The sequence below is a fragment of the Oncorhynchus clarkii genome, chromosome 28 (genome assembly GCF_045791955.1).
Source record: "Oncorhynchus clarkii lewisi isolate Uvic-CL-2024 chromosome 28, UVic_Ocla_1.0, whole genome shotgun sequence".
Taxonomy (NCBI): domain Eukaryota; kingdom Metazoa; phylum Chordata; class Actinopteri; order Salmoniformes; family Salmonidae; genus Oncorhynchus; species Oncorhynchus clarkii.
Window position 1 is genome coordinate 44,649,997 of NC_092174.1, and position 22,721 is coordinate 44,672,717.

General features: G+C 40.0%; 1 protein-coding gene across 1 annotated transcript in view; it reads left to right on the forward strand.

Annotated features, from left to right (window-relative positions):
* The window catches only part of LOC139386696 (collagen alpha-1(XI) chain-like), a 216,715-nt gene that overhangs the window by 87,170 nt on the left and 106,824 nt on the right, over positions 1-22,721 (forward strand). The window contains exons 7-12 of the mRNA XM_071132517.1: positions 6,696-6,794; positions 7,111-7,224; positions 12,889-13,194; positions 14,075-14,137; positions 18,384-18,425; positions 20,762-20,824. Of these exons, the coding sequence (XP_070988618.1) occupies positions 6,696-6,794; positions 7,111-7,224; positions 12,889-13,194; positions 14,075-14,137; positions 18,384-18,425; positions 20,762-20,824 (687 nt within the window). The remainder of the gene's footprint in view (positions 1-6,695; positions 6,795-7,110; positions 7,225-12,888; positions 13,195-14,074; positions 14,138-18,383; positions 18,426-20,761; positions 20,825-22,721) is intronic.

Sequence of the window (22,721 nt, forward strand, 5' to 3'; positions counted from 1 at the left end):
GTCCAATACCTGGAAAACCAACTACTGCTACTGGACGCCCTGTCCAGTACCTGGTAAACCAACTACTGCTACTGGACGCCCTGTCCAGTACCTGGAAAACCAACTATGGCTACTAGACGCCCTGTCCAATACCTGGAAAACCAACTACTGGACGCCCTGTCCAATACCTGGAAAACCAACTACTGGACGCCCTGTCCAATACCTGGAAAACCAACTACTGGACGCCCTGTCCAATACCTGGAAAACCAACTACTGGACGCCCTGTCCAATACCTGGAAAACCAACTACTGGACGCCCTGTCCAATACCTGGAAAACCAACTACTGGACGCCCTGTCCAATACCTGGAAAACCAACTCCTGGACGCCCTGTCCAATACCTGGAAAACCAACTACGGCTACTAGACGCCCTGTCCAATGCCTGGAAAACCAACTACTGGACACCCTGTCCAATACCTGGAAAACCAACTCCTGGACGCCCTGTCCAATACCTGGAAAACCAACTCCTGGACGCCCTGTCCAATACCTGGAAAACCAACTACGGCTACTAGACGCCCTGTCCAATAACTGGAAAATCAAGTACTGCTACTAGACGCCCTGTCCAATACCTGGAAAACTAACTACTGGACGCCCTGTCCAATACCTGGAAAACCAACTACTGGACGCCCTGTCCAATACCTGGAAAACCAACTACGGCTACTAGACGCCCTGTCCAATACCTGGAAAACCAACTACTGGACGCCCTGTCCAATACCTGGAAAACCAACTACTGGACGCCCTGTCCAATGCCTGGAATACCAACTACTGGACGCCCTGTCCAATACCTTGAAAACCAACTACGGCTACTAGACGCCCTGTACAATACCTCGAAAACCAACTACTGGACGCCCTGTCCAATACCTGGAAAACCAACTACTGGACGCCGTGTCCAATACCTGGAAAACCAACTACTGGACGCCCTGGCCAATACCTGGAAAACCAACTACTGGACGCCCTGTCCAATACCTGGAAAACCAACTCCTGGACGCCCTGTCCAATACCTGGAAAACCAACTACGGCTACTAGACGCCCTGTCCAATACCTGGAAAACCAACTACTGGACACCCTGTCCAATACCTGGAAAACCAACTCCTGGACGCCCTGTCCAATACCTGGAAAACCAACTCCTGGACGCCCTGTCCAATACCTGGAAAACCAACTACAGCTACTAGACGCCCTGTCCAATAACTGGAAAATCAAGTACTGCTACTAGACGCCCTGTCCAATACCTGGAAAACTAACTACTGGACGCCCTGTCCAATACCTGGAAAACCAACTACTGGACGCCCTGTCCAATACCTGGAAAACCAACTACGGCTACTAGACGCCCTGTCCAATACCTGGAAAACCAACTACTGGACGCCCTGTCCAATACCTGGAAAACCAACTACTGGACGCCCTGTCCAATGCCTGGAATACCAACTACTGGACGCCCTGTCCAATACCTTGAAAACCAACTACGGCTACTAGACGCCCTGTACAATACCTCGAAAACCAACTACTGGACGCCCTGTCCAATACCTGGAAAACCAACTACTGGACGCCCTGTCCAATACCTGGAAAACCAACTACTGGACGCCCTGTCCAATACCTGGAAAACCAACTCCTGGACGCCCTGTCCAATACCTGGAAAACCAACTACGGCTACTAGACGCCCTTTCCAATACCTGGAAAACCAACTACTGGACACCCTGTCCAATACCTGGAAAACCAACTCCTGGACGCCCTGTCCAATACCTGGAAAACCAACTCCTGGACGCCCTGTCCAATACCTGGAAAACCAACTACGGCTACTAGACGCCCTGTCCAATACCTGGAAAACCAACTCCTGGACGCCCTGTCCAATACCTGGAAAACCAACTACGGCTACTAGACGCCCTGTCCAATACCTGGAAAACCAACTACGGCTACTGGACACCCTGTCCAATACCTGGAAAACCAACTACTGGACGCCCTGTCCAATACCTGGAAAACCAACTACGGCTACTAGACGCCCTGTCCAATAACTGGAAAACCAAGTACTGCTACTAGACGCCCTGTCCAATACCTGGAAAACCAACTACTGGACGCCCTGTCCAATACCTGGAAAACCAACTACTGGACGCCCTGTCCAATACCTGGAAAACCAACTACTGGACGCCTTGTCCAATACCTGGAAAACCAACTACGGCTACTAGACGCCCTGTCCAATACCTGGAAAACCAACTACTGGACGCCCTGTCCAATACCTGGAAAACCAACTACTGGACGCCCTGTCCAATACCTGGAAAACCAACTACTGGACGCCCTGTCCAATACCTGGAATACCAACTACTGGACGCCCTGTCCAATACCTTGAAAACCAACTACGGCTACTAGACGCCCTGTCCAATACCTGGAAAACCAACTACTGGACGCCCTGTCCAATACCTGGAAAACCAACTACTGGACGCCCTGTCCAATACCTGGAAAACCAACTACTGCTACTGGACGCCCTGTCCAATACCTGCAAAACCAACTACTGCTACTTGACCCCCTGTCCAATACCTGGAAAACCAACTACTAGACGCCCTGTCCAATACCTGGAAAACCAACTACTGGTTTTCCAATACCTGGAAAACCAACTACTGCTACTAGACGCCCTGTCCAATACCTGGAAAACCAACTACTGCTACTGGACGCCCTGTCCAATACCTGGAAAACCAACTACGGCTACTGGACGCCCTGTCCAATACCTGGAAAACCAACTACTGCTACTAGACGCCCTGTCCAATACCTGGAAAACCAACTACGGCTACTAGACGCCCTGTCCAATACCTGGAAAACCAACTACTGCTGCTAGGAGTTAAAACGTCGCTGTCTCTATTCTGGTCACAGATCTATTCGTGTAGATGTATAACCAACTGGCTAGCCCATCAAGCCTGGTCCCAAGATGTCCAACAACACTAATTAGAAAATTGGTAGCATTAAAAGACAAGTGAGATGATAGAGACACTTTATAGGTAGGCCTCTTCTAGATTACACAAATATAAAAATCAATAGTTATTATTATATTATTAACCAATCAGGTGTTTCAGGTCTGTTGATCAGAGGACCTTAGGAAAGGAATAAGGTTTGGCGGGTTGAAAGGATGGAGGGATGAAGGGATTGAGGAACATAAAGGTCAGGGGGTTCAATGTTTATAGAATGACTTTGACCCTGACCTTTACCAGAGATACCCTGACCACCCACCCACCCCATGATGCTTTGCAACACCCAGAAACACGCCTGGAGACAGAGACGCATGCAACAGCGGAGAGGCAGGAAGGAGAAGAGGGATGGAGGGAGAGGCGGAGTCTTTTATGAGCACACTTCAATATTTATCTCTTTCATCAAACTCTCTGGCCTGTGGTGGTGAATTCTTCAGGCTTGGTCAGGCTCTCCAACTTCATAAATATAATATATTGGTTTCCGCTCTCTCTCTCTCTCTCTCTCTTCTTTTTCTTTTTCTCTCTCTCTCTCTATCTATCTCTCTCTCTCTCTCTCTCCTTTCTCTCTCATATTTCTCTCTCTCTCTTCTTTCTCTCTCATATTTCTCTCTCTCTCTCTTCTTTCACTCTCATATTTCTCTCTCTCTTTCTCTCTCTCTCTCTCTCTCTCTCTCTCTTCTTTCTCTCTCATATTTCTCTCTCTCTCTTCTTTCTCTCTAATATTTCTCTCTCTCTCTCTTCTTTCACTCTCATATTTCTCTCTCTCTCTCTCTCTCTCTCTCTCTCTCCTTTCTCTCTCATATTTCTCTCTCTCTCTTCTTTCTCTCTCATATTTCTCTCTCTCTCTCTTCTTTCACTCTCATATTTCTCTCTCTCTTTCTCTCTCTCTCTCTCTCTCTCTCTCTCTTCTTTCTCTCTCATATTTCTCTCTCTCTCTTCTTTCTCTCTAATATTTCTCTCTCTCTCTCTTCTTTCACTCTCATATTTCTCTCTCTCTCTCTCTCTCTCTCTCTCTCTCTCTCTCTCTTCCTTGTCCAGGGAAACCCAAGGCAGTCAGCCAGCCCATCGTGCCTTCGGTCTTATATTATTTTTGATGAGTTCATCAGTTGAACTGGGACTAATATGAATCTGTCCCTTCTGATAGAGATAGAGTATCAGCCTCTGTTTTGACTGGACACCAGTTGTTTGAATGGCACACTACGGGCCCTGGTCAAAAAAAGAAGTGCACTATATAGGGAATAGGATTTCATTTGGGATGCTCAACTTTCATCTGCCTTCTGTCTGTTTTTTTTTTGGACTGGACCAAATCTTTTTATTCAGGGAGGGGAAAAAGTTGAAGAATCGTTGTTTCTCAATGACAGACGTTATGTTTTTTTTTATGTCTTTCAAAGTGTTTACAGGCTGTTTCCCGTAACTGTGACTTAACTGAAGCCCTGTATCTTCTTTCGGGGTTGTAATTACATCCCCTGCTATCTTTAGGTTGCCCATAAGGTTTCACCTATAAACACACAGGCGCATTCATTTTTAACTCTTTTTGTTACCAGGCGTTTCCCAGACATGCCACTATGCAAATGTTATACCATTAACATGTAATCCATATAGCTATTTAAAATATATCTAAAAAATATTGAAAAGTAAGTTTAAAAATACATTTTAAAAAGTGTGTTTTATTCTCACACACTCATACGCTCTGCCTGTAATACAATTAACAGACATCTAGCCCTATTCCTACATATACATGTTAGTCATTTAGCAGATGCTCTTATCCTGAGCAACTCGCAGTCAGTTCATTCATCTTAAGATGACTAGGTGGGACAACCACACATCACAGGGATAGAAAGTACATTTTACCTCCATATTGTTGCTATTAGTAGAGTCAGAGCTAGGGGGGGGGGGTTGGGAGGGGTGGGGGTCAAGTCCTGGTTAAGTGCTGTGGGGGTCGGTAGAGTCATAGCTAGAGGGGGGGGGGGGGTTGGGAGGGGGGGGTCAAGTCCTGGTTAAGTGCTGTGGGGGTCGGTAGAGTCATGGCTAGAAGGGGGTGGGGGGGGGGTGGTCAAGTGCAACTGCTGGTTAAGTTATTTATATATATATATAGGAATGAGATGCGTTCTGTCTCCTAGAGATGAACGTACTTTGGTGTGAAAAGTGCAAATCAAACCCAGAACAACAGCAAAGGACCTTGTGATGATGCTGGAGGAAACAGGTACAAAACTGTCTATATCCACAGTAAAACGAGTCCTATATGTACATAACCTGAAAGGCCGCTCAGCAAGGAAGAAGCCACTGCTCCAAAACCCACCATAAAAAAAGCCAGACTACGGTTTGCAACTGCACATGGGGACAAAGATTATACTTTTTGGATACATTTCCTCTGGTCTGATGAAACAAAAATGGAACTGTTTGGCCATAATGACCATTGTTATGTTTGGAGGAAAAAGGGGGAGGCTTGCAAGCCGAAGAACACCCTCCCAACCATGAAGCACAGGGATGGCAGCATCATGTTGTGGGGGTGCTTTGCTGCAGGAGGGACTGGTGCACTTCACAAAATAGATGGCATCATGAGGGAGGAAAATTATGTGGACATATTGATGTACCATCTCAAGACAACAGTCAGGAAGTTAAAGCTTGGACGCAAATGGGTCTTCCAATTGAACCATGACCCCAAGCATACTTCCAAAGTAAGATGGCAAAATGGCTTAAGGACAACAAAGTGAAGGTATTGGAGTGGCCATCACAAAGCCCTGACCTCAATCCTATAGAAAATGTGTGGGCAGAACTGAAAAAGTGTGTGCAAGCAAGGAGGCCTAGAAACCTGCCTCAGTTACACCAGCTCTGTCAGGAGGAATGGGCCAAAATCACCCAATTATTGTGTGAAAGTTGTGGAAGGCTACCTGAAACGTTTGATCCAAGTTAAACAATTTAAAGGCAATGCTACCAAATACTAATTGAGTGTATGTAAACTTCTGACACACTGGGAATGTGATGAAATAAATGAAAGCTGAAATAAATCATTCTCATCATCTATATATATATATAAAATCACCCCCCCCCCCCCCCCCCCCCCCAATCCCCCAATATTAAATGACTGTACTTTCCAACAGCATGATGCGGTGGGGGCAAGGAGGTTAATAAAGTACTATAGAGGGTATAGTACTATAGAGGGTATAGTACTATAGAGGGTATAGTACTATAGAGGGTATAGTACTATAGAGGATGTAGTACTATAGAGGATATAGTACTATAGATTTTTGGACTCACCTGGACTCAATCGCCTCTGTCATTACCTCCCCCTATATCTGTCTGATTCCCCGCCCTGTTCCCCCTCTTCTGCATTGATTGCCACATGTCCTCGTTTACCCGTGTGCTGACGCTGTTCCTGTCCTGTTAGCTGTCCGTTCTTCATTAAATGTTCAACTCCCCCGTACCTGCTTCTCCATCCCCAGCGTCAGTCATTTCACAGTATGGCATTCGATATTACAACTACACTCAATGTTAGAATTTTTTTTTTTTAGTTAGAGAGCATAGTTGTTTGGGAACTGTCTGAAAAACATCACTCATCTCAGTCAAAGCCATGTACATATGAAGAATGTGACATATCATAGTTTCCTGTTTTTTTTTATGTATTGGGGGAAAAAAAAGGAACACCGTATTTGTATGTGTGTACTAACTGGGTTTACCTGTCTGGTTGCCTGTCCCTTCTCTCTCGTCCAGTACAATTCATACGACCTAGAGTACAGTGAGGTCTATGACTACAGTGAAGGAGGAGTGGCCACTGAAACTGCCCCAACCGAAGGAGCACCTACACGTGAGGTAAAAACACGCCCCTACAAAAGGGGACAATGACATCTCCACTTCGTGGAGGTAATTTATATCTAGTCTTATATCAAACGTAGTTATATATATATATATACGCATAGTCATAATATCTGAATATGTTCGCTTTACATATTGGGTAATTACTAAGTAACTAACGGTATTACAAAATGGTTGGAACACATCGATGTGTCTCTGAGGTGAGTATAGATGTTTCATTTCTCATGATGATGCTGTAGTGATTGTTTATGAGTCGTTATCATCCCAGTATTTTTTTCCTTCATCTTTCTTGTGTTTTATCGTGAATGTACAGGCAGTCGCTGTGGATGCAGCCGCTGTGGATGGAGAATACACAGCCTACGACTATGGCACGGTGGACAGCGCTCAACCGGCTGAGAACCCTACAGACTCAACCGCTCCAATCCTGGTACATACTTCTTCATGTTTAATGACACTTTTATCACCTAATGTTAGGTCATTCACTAAATGTTAGGTAATTCACTAAATGTTAGGTTAGTTACTAAATGTTAGGTTATTCACTAAATGTTAGGTCATTCACTAAATGTTAGGTCATTCACTAAATGTTAAGTCATTCACTAAATGTTAGGTCATTCACTAAATGTTAGGTCATTCACTAAATGTTAGGTCATTCACTAAATGTTAGGTTATTCACTAAATGTTAGGTCATTCACTAAATGTTAGGTTATTCACTAAATGTTAGGTCATTCACTAAATGTTAGGTTATTCACTAAATGTTAGGTCATTCACTAAATGTTAGGTCATTCACTAAATGTTAAGTCATTCACTAAATGTTAGGTCATTCACTAAATGTTAGGTCATTCACTAAATGTTAGGTCATTCACTAAATGTTAGGTTATTCACTAAATGTTAGGTCATTCACTAAACTACAGAGTTTATCTCAGTTGTCTGTGTCCCAAATCCTATATTCCGTATGTAGCGTACTACTTGTGACCCGAGCCTGTGGTTCTTATCATCAGTAGTGCACTATATAGGGAACAGGGTGCCATAAGACACAGGCCATGTCTTTCCCTAAAGGAGGATGGACTTCCTGGTCCCATCAAAGTAAAAAATAATGATCCAAAATGGCGGAACAATTTTAAAGCATGTGGGATTATTCCAACAGCTGAGCCGCCAGACAGAGAAACATTGACGTTACATATGGGGGTTTGATTTATGTGGCATCTGAAATGCCAGTAACACATGATTTAATATAAATACCTGATGTTATATTCTGGTGAGAACATTTTCCTGTCTCCATTATTTCCGAGGCCAATTTGGATACGATGAAATGGCTGGTAAATACTGAGGGATGGTGTATTGTATTCTCAAAGAGATTGTTTAAGAAGTTAGACTTAAAACGCTTTTAAAAGCAGCTCAGTGCTAAAAACAAACAAACAGGTGGTCCTTATGCGGAAACTTATTTTTGAACCTTTCTGAACTCATCATCTAATTTAGAAATGACAAAGCCCTTAGCTTGCGATCTCCGAATAAAATTACTAGATATTACAAAGATCAAAGAACAAACGATGTTAAAATGATGGATGTTCTTTTTCCTTGGAGACACAAAAAAAACTGTGTGGCGTTTTTAAACAGTTTCCAACATGGACCCTATTACCGATAGGTCTCTGGTCAAAAGTAATGCACTCTGTAGGGAATCGTTATGGAACCAGTCCTAACTGGTGCAAAATACAGAGACAGGAAACAATCACCCACGAAATACCCAAAGAATATGGCTGCCTAAATATGGTTCCCAATCAGAGACAACGATAAACACCTGCCTCTGATTGAGAACCACTCTAGGCCACCATAGACTTTCCTAGACAACTCTACTAAACACAACCCCATAAATCGAATAAACCCCTAGACAAGACAAGACACATAAATCACCCATGTCACACCCTGGCCTGACCAAAATAATAAAGAAAACACAAAATACTAAGGCCAGGGCTTGACAGGAATAGGGTCCCATAGGGCTCTGGTTTAAAGTAGTGCACTATGTAGGGAATATGGTCCCATAGGGCTCTGGTCTAAAGTAGTATACTATGTAGGGAATAGGGTCCCATAGGGCTCTGGTCTAAAGTAGTGCACTATGTAGGGAATATGGTCCCATAGGGCTCTGGTCTAAAGTAGTATACTATGTAGGGAATAGGGTCCCATAGGGCTCTGGTTTAAAGTAGTGCACTATGTAGGGAATATGGTCCCATAGGGCTCTGGTCTAAAGTAGTATACTATGTAGGGAATAGGGTCCCATAGGGCTCTGGTTTAAAGTAGTGCACTATGTAGGGAATATGGTGCCCTTAAGTGACAGAAACAACTCTTAAATCTGATCTTGATATAAAATTAACTATTAAAACTCTGCCAGCTAATGAATTGTGACCAACGGGGTTCATTAAACTCTTCTTGTTTATTGTGACCAATGGGGTTCTTCTTATCTCCTCTTGTTTGTTGTAACCAATGGGGTTCATCCAATCTCCTCTTGTTTGTTGTGACCAATGGGGTTCATCCTATCTCCTCTTGTTTGTTGTGACCAATGGGGTTCGTCCCATCTCCTCTTGTTTATTGTGACCAATGGGGTTCATCCTATCTCCTCTTGTTTGTTGTGACCAATGGGGTTCATCCTATCTCCTCTTGCTTGTTGTGACCAATGGGGTTCATCCTATCTCCTCTTGTTTGTTATGACCAATGGGGTTCATCCTATCTCTTCTTGTTTATTGTGACCAATGGGGTTCTTCCTATCTACTCTTGTTTGTTGTGACCAATGGGGTTCTTCCTATCTCCTCTTGTTTATTGTGACCAATGGGGTTCATCCTATCTCCTCTTGTTTGTTGTGACCAATGGGGTTCATCCTATCTCCTCTTGTTTGTTGTGACCAATGGGGTTCTTCCTATCTACTCTTGTTTGTTGTGACCAATGGGGTTCTTCATATCTCCTCTTGTTTATTGTGACCAATGGGGTTCATCCTATCTCCTCTTGTTTGTTATGACCAATGGGGTTCATCCTATCTCTTCTTGCTTGTAATGACCAATGGGGTTCATCCTATCTCCTCTTGTTTGTTATGACCAATGGGGTTCATCCTATCTCCTCTTGTTTGTTATGACCAATGGGGTTCATCCTATCTCCTCTTGTTTGTTATGACCAATGGGGTTCATCCTATCTCTTCTTGCTTGTTATGACCAATGGGGTTCTTCCTATCTCCTCTTGTTTGTTATGACCAATGGGGTTCATCCTATCTCTTCTTGCTTGTTGTGACCAATGGGGTTCATCCTATCTCTTCTTGCTTGTTGTGACCAATGGGGTTCATCCTATCTCTTCTTGCTTGTTGTGACCAATGGGGTTCATCCTATTTCTTCTTGCTTGTTGTGACCAGCTGGGTAGTTTCCTGTAGTTTCCCCGTCTTCGTTTGAGCTAAACCATCACATAAACGTAGCCCTTAATGAGAGACATCCAGGGGTAAAGTGAGACAATATGGTTGCAATGCAACCAATGCATGTCATATATCTGCAACACATTATGGCACCGTTATGAGGGTGCAGGTGAACAAGTCTACACAACCCAGGACATTCATTAATTAAAATAAAATAAAAGAGTTTTGAAGATGAGGAGAGACGAAAACAATGTCTGCGATGAAGGAAGGTATTTTTGAAAATCAAATCAAATTGTATTTTTTTTATTGAACCGTTACAGTTAATCTAATGGAACAAAGTTTTAATTTAATAACAGAATCATTTTCATAACATGAATAAATAAATCATTTTTACTCAACTCATAGTTCTGTTGGTTGATCTGGAATTATGTTTTAAACACGTAAGGAACCGTTTTTCTGCGTCTCAGATTAAGATTATTATTTATTATTATTAACCTCTTCATCCTACCCCCTCCTTTTTTGAAAATTCTGTTAAAAATCGCGCAACTTTTCAGCGTCCTGCTACTCATGCCAGGAATATAGTATATGCATATGATTAGTATGTGTGGATAGAAAACACTCTGAAGTTTATAAAACTGGTTAAATCACGGCTGTGACTATAACAGAGCGTGTGTTTCATTGAAAAACGCAAGAAAAACTGCTCTCTGAAAGCAAAAAATAATTTCCATAAGTCACTTCCACCAGTTGTTAAAGGAGAACAGAATTTAATGGGAATTTGCCTGCACCATCTACAAATTCCGCACGATGGCGCCATTGTACTAATTTTCAATCGAATTAATTGTTGGAAAATCCATCTGTCTGACCCCAAGTTCTCCAGTCTTCACCCGGATGCAGTTTAGCGAGAGATCAGATTGCATTGTTGTTGAAGTGAGGACCTATTGAAGAGACATCGCCCTGTAATCGTTTTGATAGATTATAAACGTTTACTAATACCTAAAGTTGGATTACAAAAGGATTTCGAAGTGTTTTGTGAAAGTTTATCGTCGACTTTTTTAATTTTAAAAAATTACGCAGCGTTTAAAAACGATGAATTTTTCTGAATGACACTACTTCTATACAAAGCTATTTTGGGTATATATGGACCGATTTAAACGAAAAAAAGACCCAATAGTGATGTTTATGGGGCATATAGGAGTGCCAAGAAAGAAGCTCGTCTAAGGTAATGAATGTTTTATATTTTATTTCTGCGTTTTGGGTAGCGCCGTCTATCGCAAAATCTGTTGTTTACGTGTCGAGCTGGCATTTTGGGGGGTGCATGCTATCAGATAATAGCTTCTGATGCTTTCGCCGAAAAGCATTTTAAAAATCTGACTTGCTGGCTAGGTTCACAACGAGTGTAGCTTTAATTTAATACCCTGCTTGTGAATTTTGATCAAGGTTTGAGTTTTAACGAGTACATTTAGCATTTAGCGTAGCGCATTTGCATTTCCAGGTGCCTACTTGGGACATATGCGTCTCAAGTAGGAGCAAGAAGTTTAAGATTATTATTTATTATTATTAAGATTATTATTTATTATTATTAAGATTATTATTTATTATTATTAAGATTATTATTTATTATTATTACGATAATTATTTATTATTATTAAGATTATTATTTATTATTATTACGATTATTATTTATTATTATTAAGATTATTATTTATTATTATTAAGATTTTTATTTATTATTATTAAGATTATTAACTCTTTAGCTAAAAAGCATGTTGACAATACACTTAATCCATCTCTGGGAATCCGGGCCCTTCGTTTTAATCTGATGTTTCCCTTGATAATGTTTATATGTGTAAATGTGTGATTAAGAAGAAAATAAAAACTTAAATAAATGGATGTTTTATTGTCACATACAGCGGATAGGTGGAGTGAAATGTGTTGCTTTACTGTATGTAAAGTATGATACGTTTGTTTGGTCAGCATTCTGTCTAAACTAAGACTGGCCCCTGATTATCCTTGTCATACCATACATGACATGAAATCATACGACAACAATAGCTAGAGTAGTATGCTGTGGTCTGAACACACAGATCTGAGAACAGACTAGTGGTCGTCTAAATTCGTACAGATCTGAGAACAGACTAGTGGTGGTCTAAACTCATACAGATCTGAGAACAGATTAGTGGTGGTCTAAACTCATACAGATCTGAGAACAGATTAGTGGTGGTCTAAACTTATACAGATCTGAGAACAGATTAGTGGTGGTCTAAACTCATACAGATCTGAGAACAGATTAGTGGTCGTCTAAACTCATACAGATCTGAGAACAGACTAGTGGTCGTCTAAACTCACACAGATCTGAGAACAGACTAGTGGTGGTCTAAACTCATACAGATCTGAGATCAGACTAGTGGCAGTCTAAACTCATACAGATCTGAGATCAGACTAGTGGTCGTCTAAACTCACACAGATCTGAGAACAGACTAGTGGTAGTCTAAACTTATACAGATCTGAGAACAGACTAGTGGTCGTCTAAACTCATACAGATCTGAGAACAGACTAAAACAAATGTTTTTTAACTGTGATTCACAATCACATATTACTCTAAATAAGATAAATAATGTGAAAGTTATTCAATAAGTTACCTATTCCCATGCTTTGTCCTCTCTCTAACCCCAACCCTCCATGTTCCCTCCCCTCCTGACCAATCAGAACTATGACGAGGAAATAGTTGATGATTACATCACAGGCGTGGAGAAGGTTGGCGCCGACCCTACGGTTGCCGCAGAAACCGGCTCAGACACCAAAGGTCCCGACCCCGGCGAGAACTCGTATGATTTTAAGGAGTATGATCTGAAGGAATACGGTGACACTAAGGAGATTGATATGAAACAGACGTACGAGTATGGGGATTATGGAGACTATGACACTGGCGAGGCCAAACCCACCGCCTCTGTCTCGGCCTATGAGGATGAGTTTGGGCCCGGCATACCCGCTGAGACCGAGACAGAGTCTAGTGTAAGTACTGTGACATACTCGATACTCATACAGTGGCCTGAATGTACACACATTCATATCACAAAGACTAGTACGAGTACTGTAAGTTACTGGGTCAGATACTGGGTCAGTTACTGGGTCAGATAATAAGTCAGTTACTAAGTCAGTTTATGAGTCAGTTACTAAGTCAATGACTGGGTCAGTTACTAAGTCAGTTACTAAGTCAGCTACTAAGTCAGTTACTGGGTCAGTTACTAAGTCAGTTACTAAGTCTGGGTCAGTTACTGGGTCAGTTGCTACGTTAGTGACTGGGTCAGTGATTGGGTCAGTTACTAAGTCAGTTACTAAATCAGTTACAGGGTCAGTTACTAAGTCAGTAACTGGGTCAGTTACTGGGTCAGTTGCTAAGTCAGTAACTGGGTCAGTTACTTGGTCAGTTACTTGGACAGTTACTAAGACAGTTGCTAAGTCAGCAAGTGGGTCAGTTACTTGGTCATTTACTAAGTCAGTTATTAAGTCAGTAACTGGGTCATTTACTAAGTCAGTTACTGGGTCAGTTACTTGGTCAGTTACTGGGTCAGTTACTTGGTCAATTACTAAGTCAGTTGCTAAGTCAGTTACTGGGTCAGTTACTTGGTCAGTTACTAAGTTAATTACTGAGTCAGTTACTTGGTCAGTTACTAAGTTAATTACTGAGTCAGTTACTGGGTCAGTTGCTAAGTCAATTACTACCTTTTCAGCAGTTTTACTAGCATTAGCGCAATGACATGCTAGCTGTTCCCATAGACTTCCAGTCATTAGGCCACCGGCTATCTAAATGAATATATGGGAAACACTGTGTTCAGTTGACAACTCAGTCAAACATCAAGCAATATCTGATGTCTTTCACTGTTCTTTTCAGATGGGAGGAGGAGGATATGGTGGTGAGAAGGGAGAGAAAGGAGAACCCGCCATCATTGAACCTGTAAGTCAAAGCCTGTATTACTGTATAACTAGGTATTACTGTATAACGAGGTATTACTGTAGAACGGGGTATTACTGTATAACTAGGTATTACTGTAGAACGAGGTATTAGTGTATAACTAGGTATTATCACTACTGTATAAATGGTATTACTGTATAACTAGGTCAAATCACTACTGTGTAACTAGGTATTACTGTATAACTAGGTCAAATCACTACTGTGTAACTAGGTATTACTGTATAACGAGGTATTACTGTATAACTAGGTATTAATGTAGAACGGGGTATTACTGTATAACTAGGTATTATCACTACAGTATAACTAGGTATTACTGTATAACTAGGTATTACTGTATAATGAGGTATTACTGTCTAACTAGGTATTACTGTATAACTAGGTATTACTGTATAACGAGGTATTACTGTATAACTAGGTATTAATGTAGAACGGGGTATTACTGTATAACTAGGTCAAATCACTACTGTAGAACTAGGTATTACTGTATAACTAGGTATTATCACTACTGTATAACTAGGTATTACTGTATAACTAGGTATTACTGTATTACTAGGTATTATCACTACTGTAGAATTAGGTATTACTGTATAACTAGGTATTACTGTAGAACTAGGTATTATTGTAGAACTAGGTATTACTGTATAACTAGGTCAAATCACTACTGTAGAATTAGGTATTACTGTATAACTAGGTATTACTGTAGAACTAGGTATTACTGTAGAACTAGGTATTGCTGTATAACTAGGTATGTATAACTAAGTATTATCATTACTATATAATTAGGTATTACTGTATAACTAGGTATTACTGTATAACTAGGTATTACTGTATAACTAGGTATGTATAACTAAGTATTATCACTACTATATAATTAGGTATTACTGTATAACTAGGTATTATTGTAGAACTAGGTATTACTGTAGAACTAGGTATTACTGTAGAACTAGGTATTACTGTATAACTAGGTATTACTGTATAACTAGGTATTACTGTATAACTAGGTATTACTGTATAACTAGGTATTATCACTACTGTATAACTAGGTATTACTGTATAACTAGGTATTACTGTATAACTAGGTATTACTGTATAACTAGGTATTATCACTACTGTATAACTAGGTATTATCAATACTGTATAACTAGGTATTACTTTATAACTAGGTATTACTGTATAACTAGGTATTACTGTATAACTAGGTATTATCAATACTGTATAACTAGGTATTACTGTATAACTAGGTATTACTGTATAACTAGGTATTATCAATACTGTATAACTAGGTATTACTGTATAACTAGGTATTATCAATACTGTATAACTAAGTATTACTGTATAACTAGGTATTACTGTATAACTAGGTATTATCAATACTGTATAACTAGGTATTACTGTATAACTAGGTATTACTGTATAACTAGGTATTACTGTATAACTAGGTATTACTATATAACTAAGTATTACTGTATAACTAGGTATTATCACTACTTTATAACTAGGTATTACTGTATAACTAGGTATTACTGTATAACTAGGTATTACTGTATAACTAGGTATTACTGTATAACTAGGTATTACTGTATAACTATGTATACTGTATAACTAGGTATTACTGTATAACTTGGTATTATCACTACTGTATAACTAGGTATTATCAATACTGTATAACTAGGTATTACTGTATAACTAGGTATTACTGTATAACTAGGTATTACTGTATAACTAGGTATTACTGTATAACTAGGTATTATCACTACTGTATAACTAGGTATTACTGTATAACTAGGTATTACTGTATAACTAGGTATTACTGTATAACTAGGTATTATTGTAGAACTAGGTATTACTGTATAACTAGGTATTACTGTATAACTAGGTATTACTGTAGAACTAGGTATTACTGTATGACTAGGTATTACTGTATAACTAGGTATTATCACTACTGTATAACTAGGTATTATCACTACTGTATAACTAGGTATTACTGTATAACTAGGTATTACTGTATAACTAGGTATTACTGTATAACTAGGTATTACTGTATAACTAGGTATTATCACTACTGTATAACTAGGTATTATCACTACTGTATAACTAGGTATTACTGTATAACTAGGTATTACTGTATAACTAGGTATTACAGTATAACTAGGTATTATCACTACTGTATAACTAGGTATTACTGTATAACTAGGTATTATCTCTACTGTATAACTAGGTATTACTGTATAACTAGGTATTACTGTATAACTAGGTTTTATCACTACTGTATAACTAGGTATTACTGTATAACTAGGTATTATCACTACTGTATAACTAGGTATTACTGTATAACTAGGTATTACTGTATAACTAGGTATTACTGTATAACTAGGTATTACTGTAGAACTAGGTATTACTGTATGACTAGGTATTATCACTACTGTATAACAAGGTATTACTGTATAACTAGGTATTACTGTATAACTAGGTATTATCAACACTGTATAACTAGGTATTACTGTATAACTAGGTATTACTGTATGACTAGGTATTATCAACACTGTATAACTAGGTATTACTGTATAACTAGGTATTACTGTATAACTAGGTATTACTGTATAACTAGGTATTACTGTATGACTAGGTATTATCAACACTGTATAACTAGGTATTACTGTATAACTAGGTATTACTGTATAACTAGGTATTAACAACACTGTATAACTAGGTATTAATGTATAACTAGGTATCACTGTATAACTAGGTATTACTGTAACCTAGGTATTATCTCTACTGTATAACTAGGTATTACTGTATAACTAGGTATTACTGTATAACTAGGTATTACTGTATAACTAGGTATTATCACTACTATATAACTAGTTATTATCACTACTGAATAACTAGGTATTACTGTATAACTAGGTATTATCACTACTGTATAACTATGTATTACTGTATAACTAGGTATTATCACTACTGTATAACTAGGTATTACTGTATAACTAGGTATTATCACTACTGTATAACTAGGTATTACTGTATAACTAGGTATTATCACTACTGTATAACTAGGTATTATCACTACTATATAACTAGGTATTACTGTATAACTAGGTATTACTGTATAACTAGGTATTATCACTACTGTATAACTAGGTATTACTGTATAACTAGGTATTACTGTATAACTAGGTATTAACAACACTGTATAACTAGGTATTAATGTATAACTAGGTATCACTGTATAACTAGGTATTACTGTAACCTAGGTATTATCTCTACTGTATAACTATGTATTACTGTATAACTAGGTATTACTGTATAACTAGGTATTACTGTATAACTAGGTATTACTGTATAACTATTTATTACTGTATAACTAGGTATTACTGTATAACTAGGTATTATCACTACTATATAACTAGTTATTATCACTACTGAATAACTAGGTATTACTGTATAACTAGGTATTATCTCTACTGTATAACTAGGTATTATCACTACTGTATAACTAGGTATTACTGTATAACTAGGTATTACTGTATAACTAGGTATTACTGTATAACTATGTATTATCACTACTGTATAACTAGGTATTACTGTATAACTAGGTATTATCTCTACTATATAACTAGGTATTATCTCTACTGTATAACTAGGTATTACTGTATAACTAGGTATTACTGTATAACTAGGTATTATCACTACTGTATAACTAGGTATTACTGTATAACTAGGTATTATCACTACTATATAACTAGGTATTATCTCTACTGTATAACTAGGTATTACTGTATAACTAGGTATTACTGTATAACTAGGTATTACTGTATAACTAGGTATTATCACTACTGTATAACTAGGTATTACTGTATAACTAGGTATTACTGTATAACTAGGTATTATCACTACTATATAACTAGGTATTACTGTATAACTAGGTATTACTGTATAACTAGGTATTACTGTATAACTAGGTATTATCACTACTGTATAACTAGGTATTATCACTACTGTATAACTAGGTATTACTGTATAACTAGGTATTACTGTATAACTAGGTATTATCACTACTGTATAACTAGGTATTAATGATTTATCAGCTAAAAATGAGTTCCCTTAGCCATAAACACATTTTGTTTCCCCAGTCCTCTAATTTGTCTCCACTCTGCAGTGTGTAGATTTACTGCCGTTTCTGAAGGCTACTGTGTTAATTGTTCCCTCTCTCTTCCCTCTATTCCAGGGGATGCTGATTGAAGGACCCCAAGGAGCCCCCGGCCAAGCTGTGAGTATCACGTTCTCTCTTACCCCCCCCCCCCCCCCCCCCGACCCTCTCCCTCTCTCTTTCCACAGATGGAGAACTACTGAAGAGAAGAGGGGGAAGAAACTATATTTATCAAAAGTGCTTTAGTCCTCCTGAATGAGCCTGTAAAGAAAGCGGAGAAAGAGAGGGAGAGAGAGTGGAGAGAGAGGGAGAAAGAGAGAGAGAGGGGGAGAGGAAGAGCGATATATAGGGGGAGAAAGAGAGAGAGAGAGAGAGAGAGAGAGAGAGAGAGAGAGAGGGGGAGGGAGGGAGAGAGAGAGAGAGAGAGAAAGACAGAGAGAGAAAGACAGAGAGAGAGAGGGAGAAAGAGAGAGAGAGGGAAAGAAAGAGAGCGATATATAGGGGGAGAAAGAGAGAGAGAGAGGGAGGGAGAGAGAGAGAGAGAGAAAGACAGAGACAGAGAGAGAGAGAGAGAGAGAGAGAGAGAAAGACAGAGAGAAAGAGAGGGAGAAAGAGAGAGAAAGGGAGAAAGGGAGAGAGAGAGAGAGAGAGAAAGACAGTGAGAGAGAGGGAGAAAGAGAGAGAGAGAGAGAGGGAAAGAAAGAGAGCGATATATAGGGGGAGAAAGAGAGAGAGAGAGGGAGGGAGAGAGAGAGAGAGAGAGAGAGAGAGAGAGAGAGAAAGAAAGAGAGAGAGAGAGAGAGACAGAGAGAGACAGAGAGAAAGAGAGTGAGAAAGAGAGAGAGAGAGAGAGAGAGAGAGAGAGAGAGAGAAAGAAAGAGAGAGAGAGAGAGAGAGAGAGAGAGAGAAAGACAGAGAGAAAGAGAGTGAGAAAGAGAGAGAAAGGGAGAAAAGGAGAAATATAAATATATCTGTATATATATTTTATATGTAAATATTTATTTTTATTTTTATTTTTCGATATGTATACTTTTACAATGTAAGTAATAATGAACTTGCCATGTCAATAAAGTCAATTGAATTGAATTGAAAAAGGGAGAAAGAGAGAGAGGGAGCGAGAGAGGGAGTGAGAGACGGGGAGAAAGAGAGAGATAAAGAGAGAGAGGGAGTGAGAGAGGGGGAGAAAGAGAGAGATAAAGAGAGAGAGGGAGCAAGAGAGGGGGAGAAAGAGAGAGAGAGAGGGAGGGAGAGAGAGAGAGAGAGAAAAACAGAGACAGAGAGAGAGAGAGAGAGAGAGAGAGAGAGAAAGACAGAGAGAAAGAGGGGGAGAAAGAGAGAGAAAGGGAGAAAGGGAGAGAGAGAGAGAGAGAGAAAGACAGTGAGAGAGAGGGAGAAAGAGAGAGAGAGAGAGAGGGAAAGAAAGAGAGCGATATATAGGGGGAGAAAGAGAGAGAGAGAGGGAGGGAGAGAGAGAGAGAGAGAGAGAGAGAGAGAGAGAGAAAGAAAGAGAGAGAGAGAGAGAGACAGAGAGAGACAGAGAGAAAGAGAGTGAGAAAGAGAGAGAGAGAGAGAGAGAGACAGAGAGAGACAGAGAGAAAGAGAGTGAGAAAGAGAGAGAAAGACAGAGAGAAAGAGAGTGAGAAAGAGAGAGAAAGGGAGAAAAGGAGAAATATAAATATATCTGTATATATATTTTATATGTAAATATTTATTTTTATTTTTATTTTTCGATATGTATACTTTTACAATGTAAGTAATAATGAACTTGCCATGTCAATAAAGTCAATTGAATTGAATTGAAAAAGGGAGAAAGAGAGAGAGGGAGCGAGAGAGGGAGTGAGAGACGGGGAGAAAGAGAGAGATAAAGAGAGAGAGGGAGTGAGAGAGGGGGAGAAAGAGAGAGATAAAGAGAGAGAGGGAGCAAGAGAGGGGGAGAAAGAGAGAGATAAAGAGAGAGAGGGAGTGAGAGTGAGAGGGGGAGAAAGAGAGATGGAGCGAGAGAGGGGGAGAAAGAGAGAGAGATAGATGGAGAAAGAGAGAGAGAGGGGAAGAAAGAGAGAGAGAGCTAGAGTGAGAAAATGGGAGAAAGAGAGAGACATAGATGGAGAAAGAGAGAGAGATAGATGGAGAAAGAGAGAAAGATAGATGGAGAAGGAGAGAGATAGAGAGGGAGAAAGAGAAAGAGATAGATGGAGGAGAGAGATAGATAGATGGAGAAGGAGAGAGATAGATGGAGAGAGAGAGAGAGTGTTGTTTAGCTATGTCTTTCTGAGGTTGATAGATTAAATGTGGTAGCAGTTTGGTTAGCTAGCTCTGCTGTGGTGGTGGTGTAGGATGTTTTAGTTAACGTGTGTGTGTGTGTGTGTGTGTGTGTGTGTGTGTGTGTGTGTGTGTGTGTGTGCGTGTGTGTGTGCGCGCGCGCGCGTGTGTGTGTGTGTGTGTGTGTGTGTACACAGGGCCTCCCCGGCTCCCCAGGCTCACAGGGCTCCCCTGGCCCACACGGAGATCATGGTGACAGGGTAAGTGAGAGCTGCATGGTGCTTCCTGTTGTTGGAAATAGGCCAAGGGGGATCCTTGATCATCCCCCATTAATCCCTATAGATGGCTACACCACTGTCTTTATCATTCTAACTATAGGAATTATTATACACACTTCAGCATTGAACAACAAAAATGACCAGGTCCTTGGTCAACCCCTTGTTGGGTTTTGTTGGCATTCGCTATATTACATCTAACTGTCTGCCAAGTAAAAATAACTATAGTACTTAATAATACATACCAGAGAAAATACTGTTAAAAACAACTATAGTACTTAATACATACCAGAGAAAATACTGTTAAAAACAACTATAGTACTTAATACATACCAGAGCAAATACTGTTAAAAAAAACAGCTATAGTACTTAATACATACCATAGAAAATACTGTTAAAAACAACTATAGTACTTAATACATACCAGAGCAAATACTGTTAAAAAAACAACTATAGTACTTAATACATACTAGATAAAATATATTAAAAACAACTATAGTACTTAATAATACATACCAGAGCAAATACTGTTAAAAACAACTATAGTACTTAATACATACCAGAGAAAATACTGTTAAAAAATCAACTACTTAATACATACCAGAGAAAATACTGTTAAAAAAAACAACTGTAGTACGTAATACATACCAGAGAAAATACTAATGTAGGGGAATGTGGTTTTGACCCCTCTGGCATGTCCTCTTGTCTGGTCTGTCTCCTTGGGCCATGACGAATGTAGCTGACTAATAATGAGTCATCATTCCACTCACTAGACTGACTTATGGATGACTTGTGACAGTATAACGATATTGAAGACATTAATAATAATAATAATAATGATAATAAATATTTATCTTGACAGAGGGGAGCAGATATGAATATGAAGGAAGTAGTGTGCTGGCTTGAAGTAGAGCCCCCGCACCCTCACGCCATGGGGAGAAAAGAAAAAGGATGAGGAGGGAAGAGAGGAAGACAGAGGTGCAGGCAGGGAATGCAGATATGTTCAGAAACTTAAACTCTCATTACCCTCGACAACACATTGTTGTAAAGGCCGACGCCCTATTCACTGCATAGACCTAACCGACCCTCAGCCCTCCAGCTAAGTTTACAAGGGACCGAACCGACCCTCAGCCCTCCAGCTCAGTTTACAAGGGACCTAACCGACCCTCATCCCTCCAGCTCAGTTTACAAGGGACCTAACCGACCCTCAGCCCTCCAGCTCAGTTTACAAGGGACCTAACCGACCCTCAGCCCTCCAGCTTACAAGGGACCTAACCGACCCTCAGCCCTCCAGCTTACAAGGGACCTAACCGACCCTCAACCCTCCAGCTTACAAGGGACCTAACCGACCCTCAACCCTCCAGCTCAGTTTACAAGGGACCTAACCGACCCTCAACCCTCCAGCTCAGTTAACAAGGGACCTAACCGACCCTCAGCCCTCCAGCTCAGTTTACAAGGGACCTAACCGACCCTCAACCCTCCAGCTCAGTTTACAAGGGACCTAACCTACCCTCAACCCTCCAGCTCAGTTTACAAGGGACCTAACCGACCCTCAACCCTCCAGCTCAGTTTACAAGGGACCTAACCGACCCTCAACCCTCCAGCTCAGTTTACAGGGGACTTAAATGACCCTTCAACTCAGCTTACAAAGGACAAAAATGTGCTTAATAAGTTGCATGAACTCACTCTGTGTGCAATAATAGTGTTGAACATTATTTTTGAATGACTACCTCATCTCTGTACCCCACACATACAATTATCTGTAAGGTACCTCATCTCTGTACCCCACACATACAATTATCTGTAAGGTACCTCATCTCTGTACCCCACACATACAATTATCTGTAAGGTCCCTCATCTCTGTACCCCACACATACAATTA